The sequence below is a fragment of the Amblyomma americanum genome, chromosome 9 (genome assembly GCF_052857255.1).
Source record: "Amblyomma americanum isolate KBUSLIRL-KWMA chromosome 9, ASM5285725v1, whole genome shotgun sequence".
Lineage (NCBI taxonomy): Eukaryota > Metazoa > Arthropoda > Arachnida > Ixodida > Ixodidae > Amblyomma > Amblyomma americanum.
Genome location: NC_135505.1, coordinates 114,012,579 through 114,029,989, shown reverse-complemented (window position 1 = coordinate 114,029,989; position 17,411 = coordinate 114,012,579). Strand labels below are relative to the sequence as shown.

The 17,411-nt window shown below is 46.9% G+C and overlaps 1 protein-coding gene across 3 annotated transcripts in view; it reads left to right on the top strand.

Annotated features, from left to right (window-relative positions):
- Nucleotides 1-17,411, top strand: part of LOC144104139 (cyclic AMP-responsive element-binding protein 3-like protein 2) — a 322,001-nt gene that overhangs the window by 257,897 nt on the left and 46,693 nt on the right. For all 3 annotated transcript variants that reach the window (XR_013308441.1, XM_077636969.1, XM_077636970.1), the window contains one exon: nt 7,429-7,618. Coding sequence is in view for 2 of the 3 variants with exons in the window: in XM_077636969.1 (XP_077493095.1) it covers nt 7,429-7,618 (190 nt within the window). In the remaining variant the exon portion in view is untranslated. The remainder of the gene's footprint in view (nt 1-7,428; nt 7,619-17,411) is intronic.

The following is a 17,411-nucleotide window of genomic DNA, read 5'->3' as shown; positions in this document are numbered from 1 at the left end:
CTGAAGGTACCACGAAGTTTCTTCACTTTCTTTCTTTGTTTTGTTTCTTTCCTTCCTTCTTTCCTTCATTCTCTCTTCTTTCATTTTTCTTTCCTTCCTTCCTTCTTTTTTTTATCCTTCCATCCTTTCTTTCTTTCTTTCCCTCTTTAATCATTTCTTTGTTTTCTTTTCTCTTTCTTTCTTTTCAAGTTTAAAGTGAAAAGTGAAGGTTAAACCTGCTAAATAACCCAGTGTGAAGCCGCAAATGGGGAAAATGGGTGGGTTCAAACCGCGTCCACAAGACCTCGAGGGCACTCGTTGCCATACTATACCGAGACTCATGAGACAGAGTGCACTGAGCGACCTTGATCGCAGCATTCCACGACCGGCCTGTTGCGCGCAATGCATAACGCCCGCATCGCCACCTGGCGTGCACACCTTTCGCGTCGTCGTTCTCACGAAGTCCGCGTGGGGCGAGGCTTTCTTCACTGCAAGGGTTTACCATCCACAGCGTTTGCATTGCCGCGCGCACTCAGACGCAAGTTAAAGCATAGACAAGCGCGTCTAATGAAGCCTAGCCAGGCAAGAGCCCATCGGAAAACCCTGACACGTACTCGACGAGCTCGGCACGTTTTTTTTTTGTTTGTTTCGCTGACGCCTTCGCCCGATTCTCATGACTGCCGTCTGCCGCGGCACGGCGCGGTCGTCTGCTTCTTATGCTCGCCGTCTGCGACGGCCTGTCGACCGGGAAGAACAGTGCCGTGTGCAGCCGCGTAACGGTTCTCTTTTTGTTCTCTTTTATCCTTTCATTATCTCTTTTTCCTGACAAAACTCACGCCCTGCTTTTAGGACCGGCTTAGAACACTCTAGAGCGTTCGGCGGAGGCACGTTCGAAGCCGTTGCGCTAACGGTGTTTCTTTTTTTCTTCTTTTCGTCGCCTTAGTTGCCCACTTCTTTTTACCAGAAAGTTTTTTTTTGTTCTGTTTCTCTTCGGCCGCCGAATCCGCAGTGTTATTTTCGAATTCTTCGAGCAGGGGGAAAATTTCTTTTTTCCTTGCTGTCACGTGGTTTCGCCGCTTTCAGCTGCGATCAGTGGCTACGCCGCCTGTTTCTTTTAGCTAATTTTTTGTTTGCCTCTTAGCTTCGGATTCGCCTTCCGTTCTTTGAATTTTCCTGCATATCGGGCCTTTATATACTTGTTCCTTCGAATGAGTCACGATCGCTGGTGTGCCGTTACGCCTATTCCGTATCTTACCGTCGTCACGTCTTCTGGTGAAGTTTGCCCGTGCCTTGTGCGTACCGCAGACGATTAGGGGGAAAAAGTAGCTTTGCTGACGACGCCGCGGGCGTTTCGACGTCCGGGTTCGGGTTCGTATGTGCGGTCCGGTGCGCATTACACTCGTAATAGCGAAAAAACGGTGTTCCATCTGTGCGTTATAGGCGTAAAAGCTTTTTTTTTTTCGTTTGGACAACCCAGATCCTGCCTTTATAGGGGAGGATTAATGGGAAACACTTGTGTATGTGCGTGTGTGTTGGGGGGGGGGGGGGGAGGAGAAGGAGGTTGTCTTATTTCCACATTGTATTTTATAAACACTTGTTTTTCGTTAAAAAATTGGGGCTTATGCGGTTTCTGCACATAAAATTCTCTCTGAGGATGTGCCCCTATACTTACTGTACTCAGAGCAGGCCTTCGCGAAAACGCCCTTGGTGTGTGCGTTGTCAGTGGACGTTCCAAGAACCCCAAGTGGTTGAAATCCATCTGGAGCTGTCCGCTACGGCGTCCATCATAGTCCGCGTGCAGCTTCGGGGCGCTGAAGCCGACTTGCTGTTGAACCGTGTCATGCCATATGATAACATATCATGCCATATCATACCATACCGTACCGTACCATACCATACCATGCCATATCATACCACACCGCACCGTACCGTACAGTACCGCACCATTCTATCCCGCCCTACCAAAGGTTTTACTAAAAAACTACAGCTACCTAATGAATGCTTCTGCTGAATTTGATTTTGTTCTTACCGTTTTTTTTTTCATTTAAAGCGATGTCTATATTGGAACTTCGTCTGGTGGCAATGAAATCACTCTCGTTCACTTTCCAGTGAATAAGACTTTCTTTTGTTTGTTTGTTTGTTTGTTTGTTTGTTTTCCTATTTTCACACTGGAGACTTGCTTTCGGAGAGACTGCACTGTTTCGTTGAATTATATCGCCGTTCATCTTTTCGATATCAGATTCGTACCGGTTTTCTGAGTGGTACCACGAATAGCCGGCTATACTTAGCTTGTCGGTTCAATTTCGGCCACTGCTACCAAACTAGCATAGTCGCTACTCCCGCGCTTACCCATTTTTGGCAACCTTCAAATAAAGAAATGAGATTAGGAACTCTAGCACTTAAGACACTCCCTTTTCATTACATAAGGAGCATATCCTGCGCTGTGACGGTGAAGATGTGCAGCAATTTCCTTGTCGCACGTCCGCGTATATAGGTCCATGATCAATCGATTCTGTATGTTCGCTTGGATCGTACATTTAACGACTGCCGTGAATATGTATGACAAGGACCTCTTACAGCAGCACTCTTCCAATTCGTCCGCACTGTGACCTTTCCGTTAGGACTTCGCGCGTCGATCTGTCAAGGACAGGAAGAAAGTTTTGACATGTACGTAAACAGCTTCAGCAGGCGTGATGAAGCGATTTTCGGTTTTCCTGACGCTTCCCTCTTTGAGTGAAGCACGATTTGTATTCTGTAAGATTCGTTACTGACTTAAACTGACTGCCTGGCAGGGCAATGTGATGTGCAGTCGTGCGCACGCTTTAAGCACGAAATGTGTAAAAATGTAGTAACCGGTCTTCTAGCGCACTGCCTTCAAGGGGCAGGGTGTGCAACCCAAGCCCTGCGGTAGACCCCCACCAATAAAAACGCGGAATATGTAAAATTGGCAAAGGAAACAGGTTCCGTCTTCCAAACATGCGAAGTTCTAGCAGTTACGAAGATTTTAACCGAGGTTTGGACCTCCCCTATTTGCAAACCTGGAGACCTCTGGTGCCACGTTTTAAGAGCTCCCTCCCATTGCTAACTGCATCAAGTTACTATGATTTGCAGTGACAATATACCTCATTTGCCAAGAGTAAGAAGCATTCTGCATATAGTTAGAGATCTAAATCTACTCCGTAATTTAGGCAGTATACCCTGCCCCTAAAAGGGAGCGCTATAGAGAACAGCTAACTCCCCTTTTATTCTCATATGGGTTTATTCCTGCTTAGAGTGGACTATGAGAGGAGGGAAAAACTATTTGCACAAAATTGTGAATTTTCTGGCTATTTCTTCGTTAAATTTGATATTGTCATTTGGAAATTAGTGTGCCAGGGAAAAAATATAGTTAGGAAACAGAAATAGCTGTGCTTCTCATACATAATTGCAGAGTAAACAATAATCCAATTCCCAAAGTTTGTTCCCTCTTATGTTGCTCACGACTGTGTATACATGACCAGTGTACACGTGAGCAGAGAACTAAAATAGGCGGCAATGCTTTCTTCAAGGGGGCTATGTGCGTAATGCTGAAAGTACAGAGTACTTTATCGTAAATATATTTGGTACTGAGTGCTTTAGTGGAGTGGTCAAGATGAAAAAAAGTTCATGTCTAATATAGTTGGTCTGTGCACTTAATCTGTATGCTTCATTCTCTGAGTCACTAAGCTCTCGGATTGTGTTCTGCCTCGTACATGCTATTTAAATATACGTGCCAGGATATGTATCTAAATTAAAATTACAAACTACCTCTCAGAAATGAAACTATTTGTAATTTTATTCCGCACCCGTATTCTGCCCTGTATTTATTTTAATGCATGCGCGCAGAAGCTGGTGTCAGTCTCTGAAAACATGGTAACCCATCGATAACAAAGAATATGCAGGGTAAGTATGTAGCGATAGTTTTTTTTTTTTTTCCAGCGTCGAAGGGAACACCCAGCGGCGTGCAAGCGTATTACGAAGTATTTTTTGTGTGAGATACCGCATAAATAGTCCCTGTTATAAGACGAATTAGAGCTTATGTTTATGTCATATATGTGCCAAAGCACATTTTCCTTCCAGGCAGTCAATTTACGTCATTAAAATGCAGTGTGCTGAAGATAAATCATGTTCATCTAAAGTACGCATTCACAGGAAAGCTGAAGTCAACTTATTCATGTCTGCTCTAGCTGTTTGTACACGTCATCATTTTCTTACTGTCCGTGACAGCTCGATATGCGAAGTTATTGCCGAAATGTCTCAGGACAAATGGGGAACCTACTTGCCTCGAAGGTCGCATTTATATTATTTTAAAGTTATCTTGTTGTCAAATAATATTAATACCACAAAGATAGTAATATGGGTAATCTCGCAGCAAAACGCTTACTGAACCTTGTTCTTAGTTTGCCTCCGTGAATTCAACGCCGATTTAGAGAGGACAACTCTTCTTAGAAGCATCTCGCTGCACATGCCTTGAGAAGGCAACTAGATGAAAACAGGGTAGGACTTCTCTGATTTACAACCCCAGTTGGACTTTAATGGTGCATAATTTAGCAGCGACGGAGTTGACGTTTGTGCGTTGAAACGTACTCGAGGTCTGACGAAGAGGCGGATTGCTTTTGGGGAAGTCGTGTAGTCTTGCGGAGTTGCTCTTGGGGAAATAGCGAAGCCTTCGGGAGTTGCTTTTTGGGGAAGCCTCTGGCAAGTCTCGGTAAGCTGCTGTTCTCTTATTAAAATAGTCTATTGACTGTCTATAGACTCTTATAGGCTCTATGGTTCTCCTATAGATAATTCCGTTTGTCTATTTATAGACTACAGATTGTATGTCTATAGACTTTTATAGACTCTATTAATCTCCTATAGATAATTTCGTTTGTCTATTTATAGACTATAGACTATAAAAATGGTCTATTGACTGTCTATAAATTTCCGTTAGACTATATTGCTCTCCTATAGATATTTTCTTTTGTCTATTTATAGTCTATAGACTGTCTATAGAAAAAAGTCTGCTAAAAGTGTATGGCTATAAACTTATAAACTGTATGTAGGATTTGTGTTGGCTGTAGACTAGTCTTTGTAATTTTCACATAGAATGACTATAGACTTTATAGACAAAAGTCTATGAGAGTCTATGGAGTGTAGACTTTATAGACAAAAGTCTATGACTGTCTAAAGACTGTCTAAGGAAATTTTTGTAAGGGTTGGAAAAGTCGCGACAAGCGTTCCTGGCGTTTGTCTAAGCACCCGCCGAGATCATTCTGCGGGGACGTGTCCTTTTTTCGTGTGGTTAGGGCTCGCGTATCGCTAACTGAACTACCGAAGTTATACGTCGGGCCTCCACCAAATGAGAGCCGGTGACGCGACGCGAGAGCGGCAGCTCTTCTTGCGAAAGAAAGACCTCGACGGCGATGCCAGAGGTCCAAGGTCTGAACCGCGACGGCCACAACCGACCGCGGTTCGTTCCGCTTGTGAGGGACGTCCGCGAAAATAAAAACAAGCTGTCGCGGCGTAGCGGGTCGCTCGCCTTGAAGGACGTCCCTCCCACGCGTCCGCGCTCGCAACGAGAACGAACGAGACTAGGCAGCCTTGCGCAGCAAGCGACGCGAGACATTTGATATAGTGACGTCACGAAGAGGGGGTTCTTGTCCATTTTTTTTTTATGGCGGCACACCGCCAACATGAATGCTGGTACATACCACGACCACGCGCGAATTATGGCTTTCAAGCCCTAAGGCATGCATTACCCTCTGGTTTGAACCAGTTTGATCTCACCAAAGATATCTCTTCAGCCACATCTTCAAAGAGGTTACTCGAGTTGCTTCTGTAGTGTCTTCCTCATTTCCGTGTTGTTAACCTCTGTTTAAAGTTGTTTTTGTGTTTTCTGTACTGTCAGCCTTTCACAAATGCACAAAAAATGTCCAGTCACAACTGTTTTTTAATCGCGGAAAATGTTAAACTGCCCTCGCGTTTCCTGAATTCATGCTCTTTTCTTGGTATTGTTATGATCCCTAATACTTCGTGACATTGCTGAGCACCGCGCTGGCGGACACATCATAGGTGACGGTGAGCATCGTCAAGCAGCTATTACGCGGCTTTTCTGCCTTCACCTCAACATTGTGTACGTTGTTTGGAATAAAAAAATATTTTATTGTATTGTATTGTATATGTAGCCGCACGTGAGTTGACCATGGTATACTGTATGTATCCTTACGTAACATAAACTCCAGGAGCTGGCAACGTATGCAGCCTAGTACCGTGTCACATAGCTCCGTTGCCTGTGTACCGCAGCGGTGGCCTAGTGGTCTGAGCATCCGCCTCGCATGCGGGAGGTGCGGAGTTCGATCCCCAGTGCCGCCGGGTACACCCACCGGTGATACAATCGGTTCTGGTGCTAGGCTTATTTAGAGTGAAATGCTTGGGAATTTGGTATTTGACACCCCACCTTGAGTAGAAGAAAAATAATTTGTGCTGTGGCGCTCTTTGGTCACAGATTCCCTTGCGCCATAAAAATCCATCATCGTCATCATCATCACCGTATACGGGCTTAATGAACTCATGTTGGTTAGGGTTACTGAGCTGTTGGAACGACTGGGATGCTGGGCTCATGGGTTGCTTGAGGCTTCGAGCTTGACACACCAGCTATCTAACCTTCGCATCACATCAGAGATAATAGTTCACTAGAATCTTTTTTTCTCATATAAGCTGCAGTAGCTCGTGGGCCGGAACATAAGGTGAGCCCTTGCACCGCATGTTCGTCCAGCGCGGAGACTTGGCATGCGTAAAGCTTGAGTACTGTATGAGCTCCTCCGGTAGCATACTCCATGAACTTAGCTCTGAGCCCTGGTGTCACTTGTGGGCTGCGTGGATGCTATCTGAGAGGCGTTTTTGAGCGCACAAGTTCTCGTGCGTCAGACATGGCTCATCACCGCATGATGACACTAGGCAGCACGTGAGCGGACTGTTCACGCGAGCCTGAGCACAACTTGAGATTCTGTGTCATCGCCTGTGTCCCACATCGAAACGTGATCCGTAGCATCCGATGGCTCCTACATGTGCGTTGCATACCGAACGAAACGGGAGACGATGCAGCACGTGCCGAACGTACTACTGCCTTGCCTTTACAGGTTTCTGTGGCAGCGTTGCCCTTAAACAGTGCTCGAATTACATTGTCTTGAGAGAACTAAGTGGCGGGTTCGTGCTAGTGGACGATGTCGTTAGGTGATCGCTCTTCAGTGCCTTCGAGCAACTCTACACTCAGCGAATCCCTTTTGCTGATTGATTGACTGACTGATCGGTTGATTGATTGGTTAGTGGTTGATTGATTGATTGATTGATTGATTGATTGATTGATTGATTGATTGATTGATTGATTGATGATAGGCCGGCGCGCAGCAACGCTCACGTGCCTCTTGTGTTTTGTTCGCCCTGATGCAGCCCATGGTCGACATGAGTTCAGAGTCGGACTGGTCCGCCATCCTGGACAACCCCATCATCCTCCACGACCGCATGATGTCCGATGCGGTCCAGTCGCCGCGCATTCAGTCAGAGCACTCGTACTCCATGACGTCGAGTGACGAGGGACCAGACTCACCCCTCTCCATAACGCCACACATCAAAATCGAAGGTAAGGTCTACGCCCTTCTTTTCAAAGTTTGCTTGTTCGGTTAGTGATTCCGTCGGCCCTCGGAACGGCCGTTACAGGAGTGGAACGAAGTGCAAGATGTCAAAATAAGATGCCCACAAACTGGATCAGAGTAAGCTTGGTATGCATGAAAGGCAACACCTCACGACACTGCAGGTACCGGGCATTCTAGCACGTACCATCGTATGCCGTCATTGTTGTCGCTTCACATATTTAAATCAACGCATATATAACAAATGCTTTCCACGAGTTGCCCTCGAAAGTGGTTATTCTTAGACACCGATGCATCTTTTTCGTTCTGTTTGCAGCTTCTAAAGGGCGACGAGTGATTGCGTCCTAAATATGCGCACACATCAGCCCCCCCCCCCCCCCCCCCCCCATCCACGCTGCCCTCCCGCCTCACCAGACTTTGCCTGGTCACGCTCCAGAAATTGCGGCGCCCAATGACTGAGCGGCGCTTCTGATATCGGACGAAAATGTACACGATTAGCACGCGGGTCCTAGGGAGAAACAAGGCAGGGAAAAAAAAAAGAAAATTCTCGTGGCCGGCCCCCCAAAAAAAGCCGGCCCCTGTATATATGCAAGCTCACGCTCCGCCCTCTGGCGTACAGCGTAGCCAACTCGATCTATCCAAGAGGAAACAACACAAAGAGCGCTTGATTACAGGGGCAGACCGGAATAACACGTGGATATAAACAAATATGTAGTATATGTATGCTACGGAGATGATCATTTCCATGCGTATTCTAACTCTATCGTGACGGCACCGAAATTATCGCTGCTATATCCTGCCTGCCAACCCTCGTGTTGCCGTCTTCCTTTCCTGCAAAGGCGCCAGCACGCGCCGAATGCCGAAAACGTGAACACTGTATCAACAGGGGCCCCGTCGTGTGCGTTCGTATGACCTCCCTTACACCTTGCCTCTGAATGCAGAGGCGCTCCGAAGAGAGTGAGCGAGAGATTAGGGTACGCGCGCGCCGCATGGCGTCAGAAAGTGGGGCACGTTGATTGGTTCGTTCCATCGGGGGCAAGGCTCCTTTGAGCTCGCTGCATATGCGCCCCGAAGCGCCCAAGTTAGCACTTTGAGCGCTCTTCTTTTTCTGTAGTTCCTTCTTTTCTATCTGTGTGTTTCTCGAGCGCGCTGTAGATCTTCCCACTTTGGGCGCCAACTTTGGATCCCTCCGCCTTAGCGGGCTCTGCAGCGCGCACTATGACCTTTCTCCGGGACCGCTTCGTTTCTGGCGAGTTGTATGGCAGGATTTGAGGAGTGGGGGTTGAAGGGGGCGAGGCCGGAGGGCAATGCGCGAAACGCTTCCGCATAAATTATGCTAAAGAGCAGGGGGGCTTCAAGGTCAGCCGTATCCGTCTCGCCCTCAGAGTCGTCGTCATTTTCTTGTTCTTGCGTTTGTATCGCAAGCTGCCGCCGGCGGCCGCTAGACGTCGCCTCCGTATGCGTCACGATGCGCCGCCTCGCGGCCGTGTCATGAACTAGGCTCTGAACCGGGCTATTAGCGCAGTTTAAAGGGAAGATTTTTTTCCTTCTTGCCACATATAAAAAGGAGGGTTCGAAGAACACCCCGCCCCCCTTATCCATCAGTCCTTGTAGCTAGTGCGGTTTCGCTTTGCACTTGAACGCTGCTCCCGTCACCTTTAGTGGACTTGTTCTTCGTCACTTTTTTTTTTGCTAGTCGCTTTTTTTTTGTTTTCTGACGATTGAAGCGCCTTCTGGTGATCATCTTTTATGCAAGAAGAGAAATTTCAGTAAATTGTACTCTAGTTCCATGTAAGGAAAAATTTAAAACATCTAAGGAAGAAGCATTTCTCACATTTTTATCAGCTAAATGCATCTTTTCAGCCCAGCTTGCCTTCTCGTAGACAGAATATCTGTATTACTGCAGCTAGTTTAAAACCTTAGCATGCAAATACATCATAAACAGACTATATTTTCCAAACGTTGCCCATGTTTTGTTAAAAAAAGCAAAAAAAAAAAACAAAATGCACGAGCCTCACTTCATCGTTTGTATAGGCTTAGTTGCTTATGGGCCAATAAGCCAACAACAACGCGTTCCGGCAACGCCAATAGCCGAAATGAATGTACTGTACCCTGAAATGCAACGCAAACGGTACAATGCAACCATGACGCCAAATGTATTTTACTATGCAACTAGTTTAACAGTGTGCCCTTAACAGTTGAACTTATAAAGTATCCCCTTTTAATTTTGTATGTCGGGGCCTTCTGCAGCCAGTGCAGTCCTTACAAGCATTTCTTTAGACAGTCATAGACTGTTCATAGACTTTTGTCTGTAAAGTCTATAGACCATGTATGGACATATCCTCTAGATTAGTCTATAGACAATAAAAATCGTATTGACAGTCTATAGACAATCTATAGATTTTTGTCCATGCACTTTTACTACGCTTTTCTCTATACAGGTTCTATAGATTATGAACAGACGAAAGTAAATATATTAAGGAAGGCAATGTAGTCTATAAAATGTCTACTTAAAGTCTATAGACCATTCTTATAAGGGCTAGCAGCTCCGTGCTTGTCTCCTCAGCTGCTGATTTCTCTGCCGTGCTTTTCATCTGGCCACCGGTACCCGTTCGCTTTCCCCCTTTCCCCTCATTAGCAGGATGAGCGGTGTGTGCCGCCTCGCTGATCTTATACGGTACCTCCGTCACGTCCCTCCTCCTGCAGGCGGTGCTGGTAAACGAGATGCTGAACACGACAGTTCGGGCAATCTCTCCCTCTGCACGTGCCTCATGCGTGGCAAGAGGCCGCACCGCGGATGTCCGCGTGACCTTTCCCAAGGTCGTATATGGGCGAAGCATTTACTTAATCGACCACGTGGTTGTAAGGTGCCCTTTCCTTGCCGGCTCGAAGCTCATCGAGTTCACTTCGACACTGCTGCACAGTATACCTGACTTCACTTTTGCTCCGTTAGCATCGCTTTTTTTTTATTTAATTTTAATTGGTTTTGGAGGGAAAGGAAATGGCGCAGTATCTGTCTCATATATCGTTGGACACCTGAACCACGCCGTAAGGGAAGGGTAAAGGAAGGAGTGATAGAAGAAAGGAAGAGAGAGGTGCCGTAGTGGAGGGCTCCGGAATAATTTCGACCACCTGGGGATCTTTAACGTGCACTGACATCGCACAGCACACGGGCGCCTTAGCGTTTTTCCTCCATAAAAACGCAGCCGCCGCGGTCGGGTTCGAACCCGGGAACTCCGGATCAGTAGTCGAGCGCCCTAACCACTGAGGCACCGCGGCGGGGCACATCGCTTGTTCTGAGTTTCATGGATTGGACAGGCATTTTTCTTACTGTTTCAGCTGGCTTGCTTCATCATTCGTAAAATGTGTCACTTGTCTTGCTGCGGACTGAAATTTTCTACGAACTATGCGGTGTAATTTATGGAGCCTTTTTAAATCTTTTGCTGTTGACGGAGCCAAAGGGTCAGTTCGTATAAACGGGTTGTTCGAGTTACGCGGTTTCGAAATAGCGAGACTTCACTGTACTTTGCAAAAAACTTTGCTGACGCCTATTGAAGATGTAACCGAGACCTACTGACAGACAAACGACTGTCGCTAAGCGCGTATTTGAACTCCTGAATTCGGTGACGCCGCGCGTCTCTCCGCAGCTCAGCGCTTTGCTTGTGCAATGGCGCAATCCTCTATAGTACTTATGTATTTTTGCTTTTATATTGTACGAAAAGTGAAAATTGGTTTTGAAGGAAAGGAAATGACGCAGTAACTGTGGATACCCGCACCGTGCCGTAAGGGAAGGGAATAAGGAGGGAGTGAAAGAGGAAGGGAAGATATGTGGTACCTTACTGGTGGTCTCCGGAAAAACTTCGACCACCTGGTGATATCTAACCTGATCGCACAGCGCACGGGCACCTTTTTGTGTTTCGCTTCCATCTAAACGCGGCCGCCGTGGTCGGGTTTGAACCCGGGTACTCCGGCTCAGTAGACGAGCGCCTCAACCATTGAGCCACCGCGGCGAATTTTTTAATACTATATGCTTGTACACGTGTTCGAAGGCTCATACACTTAAAAAGGCCAGTAAAAACAAAAAGAGTTAGCCAAATAGGTTTTATGGTTTATGTGGTTTTAACGTCCCAAAGCGACTCAGGCTATGAAGGAAGCCGTAGTGAAGGGCTCCGGAAATTTCCACCGCCTGGAGTTCTTTAACGTGCCCTCACATCGCACAGTGCACGGGCTTCTAGAATGTCGCCTCCATCGAAATTCGACCGCCGCGGCCTGGATCGAACCCGCCTCTTTCGGGTCCAGCCGAGCGCCATAACCGCTGAGCCACCGTGGCATGTTATTAAACTTTATGCTTATACACGTTTTCTAATGCTCATATACTTAGAAAGGCCAGCAAGCACGAAAAAGAGTTAGCCAAATAGGTTAGTACAGCACGAACAGTGTGCTTATATATATCTCTATGGGGTGCATATACGTACGTATATCGGAAGGAGCCAGAAATTGTTCTCATGCGTCAAAGGTTATTCGGACAAAAAAAAAAGTACACTTCCAGTACAACCTACACGTATATGGGATGTATGGGTGCGTATATAGGGCGGGGAAAAACATTCGTTTCGAAGCTTCCGCCAGCATTCTGTTCTACCCGTCGTCACTGTCACGTGACAGCACGCGCATGTGGTCAACCGACGCGTATACAGGAAAACGATGCGCCCCTACTAAACGAACGCCGACGTGGTGAAGAGGTCCGAAACGTCCATCTCTTTACAACTAAAGAACGGAACACTGGATGGGCGTCTTTACTCCGACAAGTCATTGTCCCACCTGAGGTCGAGTGTCGTGTGGCGACGCCTGACGCGGAAGTGAATGACGCCTTTAAGCGAGCCGCGGGGCTTTCTCCTTCCGGTCTCCCCACCTCTTTCTTTTTTTTTTTCAAAGCGACTCGTTGGCCCCGAAGTATTCACATTATTCATAAAGTGCGACTCTTTTTTCTGCCCTGTCCCGCACTTCGCGCTTGAGCACCCGTCACGTCTTGTGTCCGGCGACGCCATGGGTGACAGGAAACTGACGCGGATTTGGTCCGCTTTTATTTAATCTCTTTCTCTTCGGAGGCTGTCACCCCCGTCACGGGACACGGCTTTTCTATGCGGCTCTTCTGCCCCGGATTACGACCCTTTTCATTGGAAACGCGGATTATTACTGCGCGTGACTGGGTCGCGGAATATCATCCGCGTTTGTTCGTGCCTGTTGCATCAAAGCTCAGGTTTCATTCTAGGGGACGCGATTAGTATTTGTACAACTAGAAGTACAAGAATGTGATGGATGGATGGATGGATGGATGGATGGATGGATGGATGGATGGATGGATGGATGGATGGATGGATGGATGGATGGATGGATGGACGGACGGACGGACGGACGGACGGACGGACGGACGGACGGACGGACGGACGGATGGATGGATGGATGGATGGATGGATGGATGGATGGATGGATGGATGGATGGATGGATGGATGGATGGATGGATGGATGGATGGAAACAACCTTTATTAGAAAAAGAGAAAAATATTCCAGGGTGGTCTCCTACAGGTCTAGGAGTCCACGGGTGTGTGCCTCACATAATGCCCGATCCACCCGACATTTCTGGCCGGCGGGCTGAGCGGTCCGTAAAGCATCCTCCCAGGAAGAATGAGTGGGATTGGGGATGGGGGGTACTGCCTGTGGGGAAGGACATTCCCAAAGGTAGTGAAAAAGTGTGGATCTGGGCACGCCACAGGTGTTACAAAGAGGAGGAAAGGTGGGGTGAAAGCATTAGAGACGGTAGGGTGTAATAAAGCAGCCCGTCTGTAATTGTCGCCATGTGGCGCTGGATTAGGGCGACAAATACTGTGGGGTGGTGGCAATGTCATGCGGCTGAGTTTGTAGAATGCGGTGATTTGATTGTACGTATAAAGGACCGCATATGACAGGTTCTCTCTGATCATGAATGGAAGTTTAACAATGTCCCTCAAGATAAAGGTATACAATAGCTGTGTCTTAGCGGTACTCACCTACGGGGCAGAAACGTGGAGGCTATACGAAAAGGGTTCGGCTTTAGTTAAAGACAACGCAGCGAGCCATGGAAAGAAAAATGATAGGTGTAACGTTAAGAGACCGGAAGCGAGCAGAGTGGGTGAGGGCACAAACGCGTTGTAATGACATCCTAGTCGAAATGAAGAGAAAATGGGCTTGGGCAGGGCATGTAATGCGAAGGCAAGGTAACCGCTGGTCCTTGAAGGTAACAGAGTGGATTCCAAGGGACAGCAAGTGAGCGTAGTCAGGCTGATGATGATTATGATGACGATGTCAAAGCTATAAACAATCTAGTAGCGGAGCCTCGACACTGCCTTGGCCGGCTTGAGCAGGAAGATAAGGCAAAGCATCCTTATTAGTAGAGAATCTAAGGCATCCCTTCCTTTTCTTTTTTGCAGCACATTTCTCGAAAAGGTAACCACATGGTAGCGTGGCAGTTACCCTGGTGTAATCAAAACTTGCACTTATAGGGACGTGAGTGGGCGATTTAGAGGTAATTCACACGGCCGTGTCGAAATCGGGACGGCTCGCAAATGCCTGCGCCGATCCCGAACCGTTATTAAATACACGTGTACGACGAACTGCTCTCTGCGAACTCGCCTAGTCGACTGACATCTGATCTCTCTGTAGCTTACAGACCACTGCACAATTCTGTAATGAATAAGCGAGTACGGCTCTGGCAGGGAAGGGGGGGGGGGGGGGGTGGAGGGGACGTGACACGAACAGAACCGGACCCTCTCGCCTGTCGGCCGGGTGGCCCACATTTGGTCAATGGACTATACACTGCGCGTGGGACGACATCGCTGTCCGCTATGCGGGCGCTATATAACAGCACCCCCCCCCCCCTCCCCTGCTCATTCCTGGTCTTGCTTCTATTGCTCGACCTAGCGCTCTCATCGTCTGGCAGCGTCGTGCCTCCATGTAGTTTGTCTCCCCTTCTTCTGTTTACGAGGAGCGGCAACATTGTAACCGTATTGCTGACGGCCCCATGAGAGCGAGTCGTACGCCATAACGCATTCTCTGTATCGGCTGGGCAGTCGTGGCTGTATGGAACGACGAGGCCACAAACACATCCTCACCAAGCGTTTGGCCATCTCGGTCGATACATATATTATGCTCGGGATGTCAGCCAGTGCGAGGTGCTCGCGGGGCGGTCACAAACCGGGGAAAAGGGGGGGGGGGGGGTTTCTTGAGGGAATAATAACTTTGACAACGTGGCTATCCTCCAAAGGACTTATCCTTTTAACACTTTTAGTCATTTCTAGTTAGCAATAACTTTCTTTATAACGCGGGAAGCCCAAGCAAAAAGATAAAAGTAAAAATTACCCTACTCGCACCGCACATCGCTTCCCTGGTTCTGAGCTGAGAATCTGTCCGGAGCATCTCTTAGCCCGAGCTTGCTTATCATGGCCGTCGTCGTCTACACGTCAGGAAAGAAACGCTTATTTATTTATTCATTTTTTCTTTTCTTGTCATACTGTGCGCATGCGCTGTTCTTCAGTCTGAGCCAGAGTCAGTAAAGTAATACTAGCCGCACGTTCGTTGTCGGCGAAGCCGGGGTTTTCTAATAGGTACTCCGTGAGGGTGTGCCCGTTGATCGGGAGGAAATAATGGTCTTGACAACGTGATTATTCCCCATAAGGACTAAGCCGTGTATAACTTTTAATCCTTTCTAGCTTGCAGTAACTTTCGTTAGATTGTGGGCACCCCCCCCCCCCCCCCCGCAAAAAAAAAAAATTTCTCTGCCCGCACCACCTGTGGCATATTGAGCTTAACCCAATTTAGAATGAAAAATAAGGCACGAGGTGGTAAAAAAAATTGCATAGTAGAAAAAAAAATGATGCATTCCACAATGCTATATCTTGGCAGGGAGGGCAGCAGGCTCGGGGGCTTTCACTGATTTCTTACACTTACACTTGTTCGTTAGTTATAAAAATAAATTTTGAGCTATGTAAGTAGCAACTGAGAGCGAAATAATAAAAATAATTTTGAACTATGTAAGTAGTAACTGAATGCCAAAAAAGGGGTAAAATGGGAATAGCTGTAGCACTTACTCCTTGCAACGAATGGTTCATCTTGGGAGGCTTAATGTGGCTGACATCAATTCTCAGCTAGTCCTAAAGGGAACAGTGGTTGCTGTCTTAGGGACTAATCGCTGTAAAAACGCAGTTAGTCCCCAAAGAACTAGGTCACGCACCACTATCCTTTCTGCGGTTAGTCCCCGAAAAACTATATTTTAAACCACTTTTAATCCTTTCTTGTGTCGTCTGCTCCCTTTCTTTTCCAACAGTACTGCGACCTTCGTGGTAGGCCTAGCATCTCATTAAGCACTCGCTAGGGCGCGGGTTGGTTGCGTACACTGCGAGGGGTGAAAAAAAAAAGGATGCATATAAAGCGCTCGCGCTCCCAACAGCTGGCAGGGCCACGTACGCGAAGCATTTATTTATTTATTTTTCTTACCCCGTGACATTGAGAGCTGCGTACGCGACGTCTCTCATACCTCGTGTGTACGGCGACGCGCGAAAAAAAACAAACTCGCGCGCGCGCACACACACACAAAACACTCTAACATCCGTGTCCTTTCCCAAGAGTTATGCGCGCCGGCCGTCAGAACGCGGCCTCTCTCAAGAGTGCGGCGTCATCGGAGACATTCGCTCCCGAACTCATATATATATATATATATATATATATATATATATATATATATATATATATATATATATATATATATATATATATATATATACAAATAAACGGGGGCCTTGATTATTGGAGATAGTTCGGTGGGCTTTATTTATATATATACAAATAAACGGGGGCCGTGATTATTGGAGATAGTTCGGTGGGCTTTCTTTCTTTCGCCATTCCTTCCTTGGTTTTTCTCCTTTTTTTCTTTCCTCCTCTCTTTGTTTTTCTTTCCTTTGTTTTTCCTTTCTTTCTCTCTTTCTATTTTCTTTTCTCTTCCTTCCTTCGTTTCTTTCTTCATTTCTTTCCTTCTTTCTCCCTTTCTGTCTTACCTTTGCTATTTTCTTTTTTCCTTTCTTTTCCTTTCCTTTCTATCCTTCTTTCTTTCGTTACCTTTCTTTTTCCTTCCTTTCTGCTTTATTTATTTATGACCTTTCCTTTTATGTAATTCCTTTCTGCTTCATTCTTTCTTTACCAATTCCTTCGCCATCCTTTCTTCCTTGCCCCTATGTTTCTTTTATCCCTCCTTTTTTTTCTATATTACTTTCGTTCTCTTTCCTAGTCTTTTCTTTTTTTTCATTCTCTCCTTATTCCTTGTTTTTGTTCACTGCTCCTTTCTTTCATTCATTCTTTCTTTTCGTCTCTGTTTCTTTTCGCGCATTTTTCAACATCTTTATCTCCTTCGTACTTTCTTCATTCCTTTCTTTCTGCCTATAGGCTGCCAGTGGGCGGTGATCCTCTTACAAACCCGTCTCCTGATTTTCTTCCTGGCTGTCAATCCTCCCTAGCTTCTCGGGGTGACTTTAAAAGAAAATACATTTAAGGGCCTTCGCGCTCGGGTCGGTCGGAAGAGATCGTGCTTGACAGGGAGGCTTTCCCGGGCTCCGCGTTTATGCGTCGGTAATTGCCCGCGCTTCGTGCGAGAGGAAAGCACTGATACCTTCGTATTCAGTGCCGAACTCGAAAGACGAGATCGTTCCCTCATGCGCAGCTTGTACACGCAACTTCCCGCTAGTTGAGCCGTGCCGACT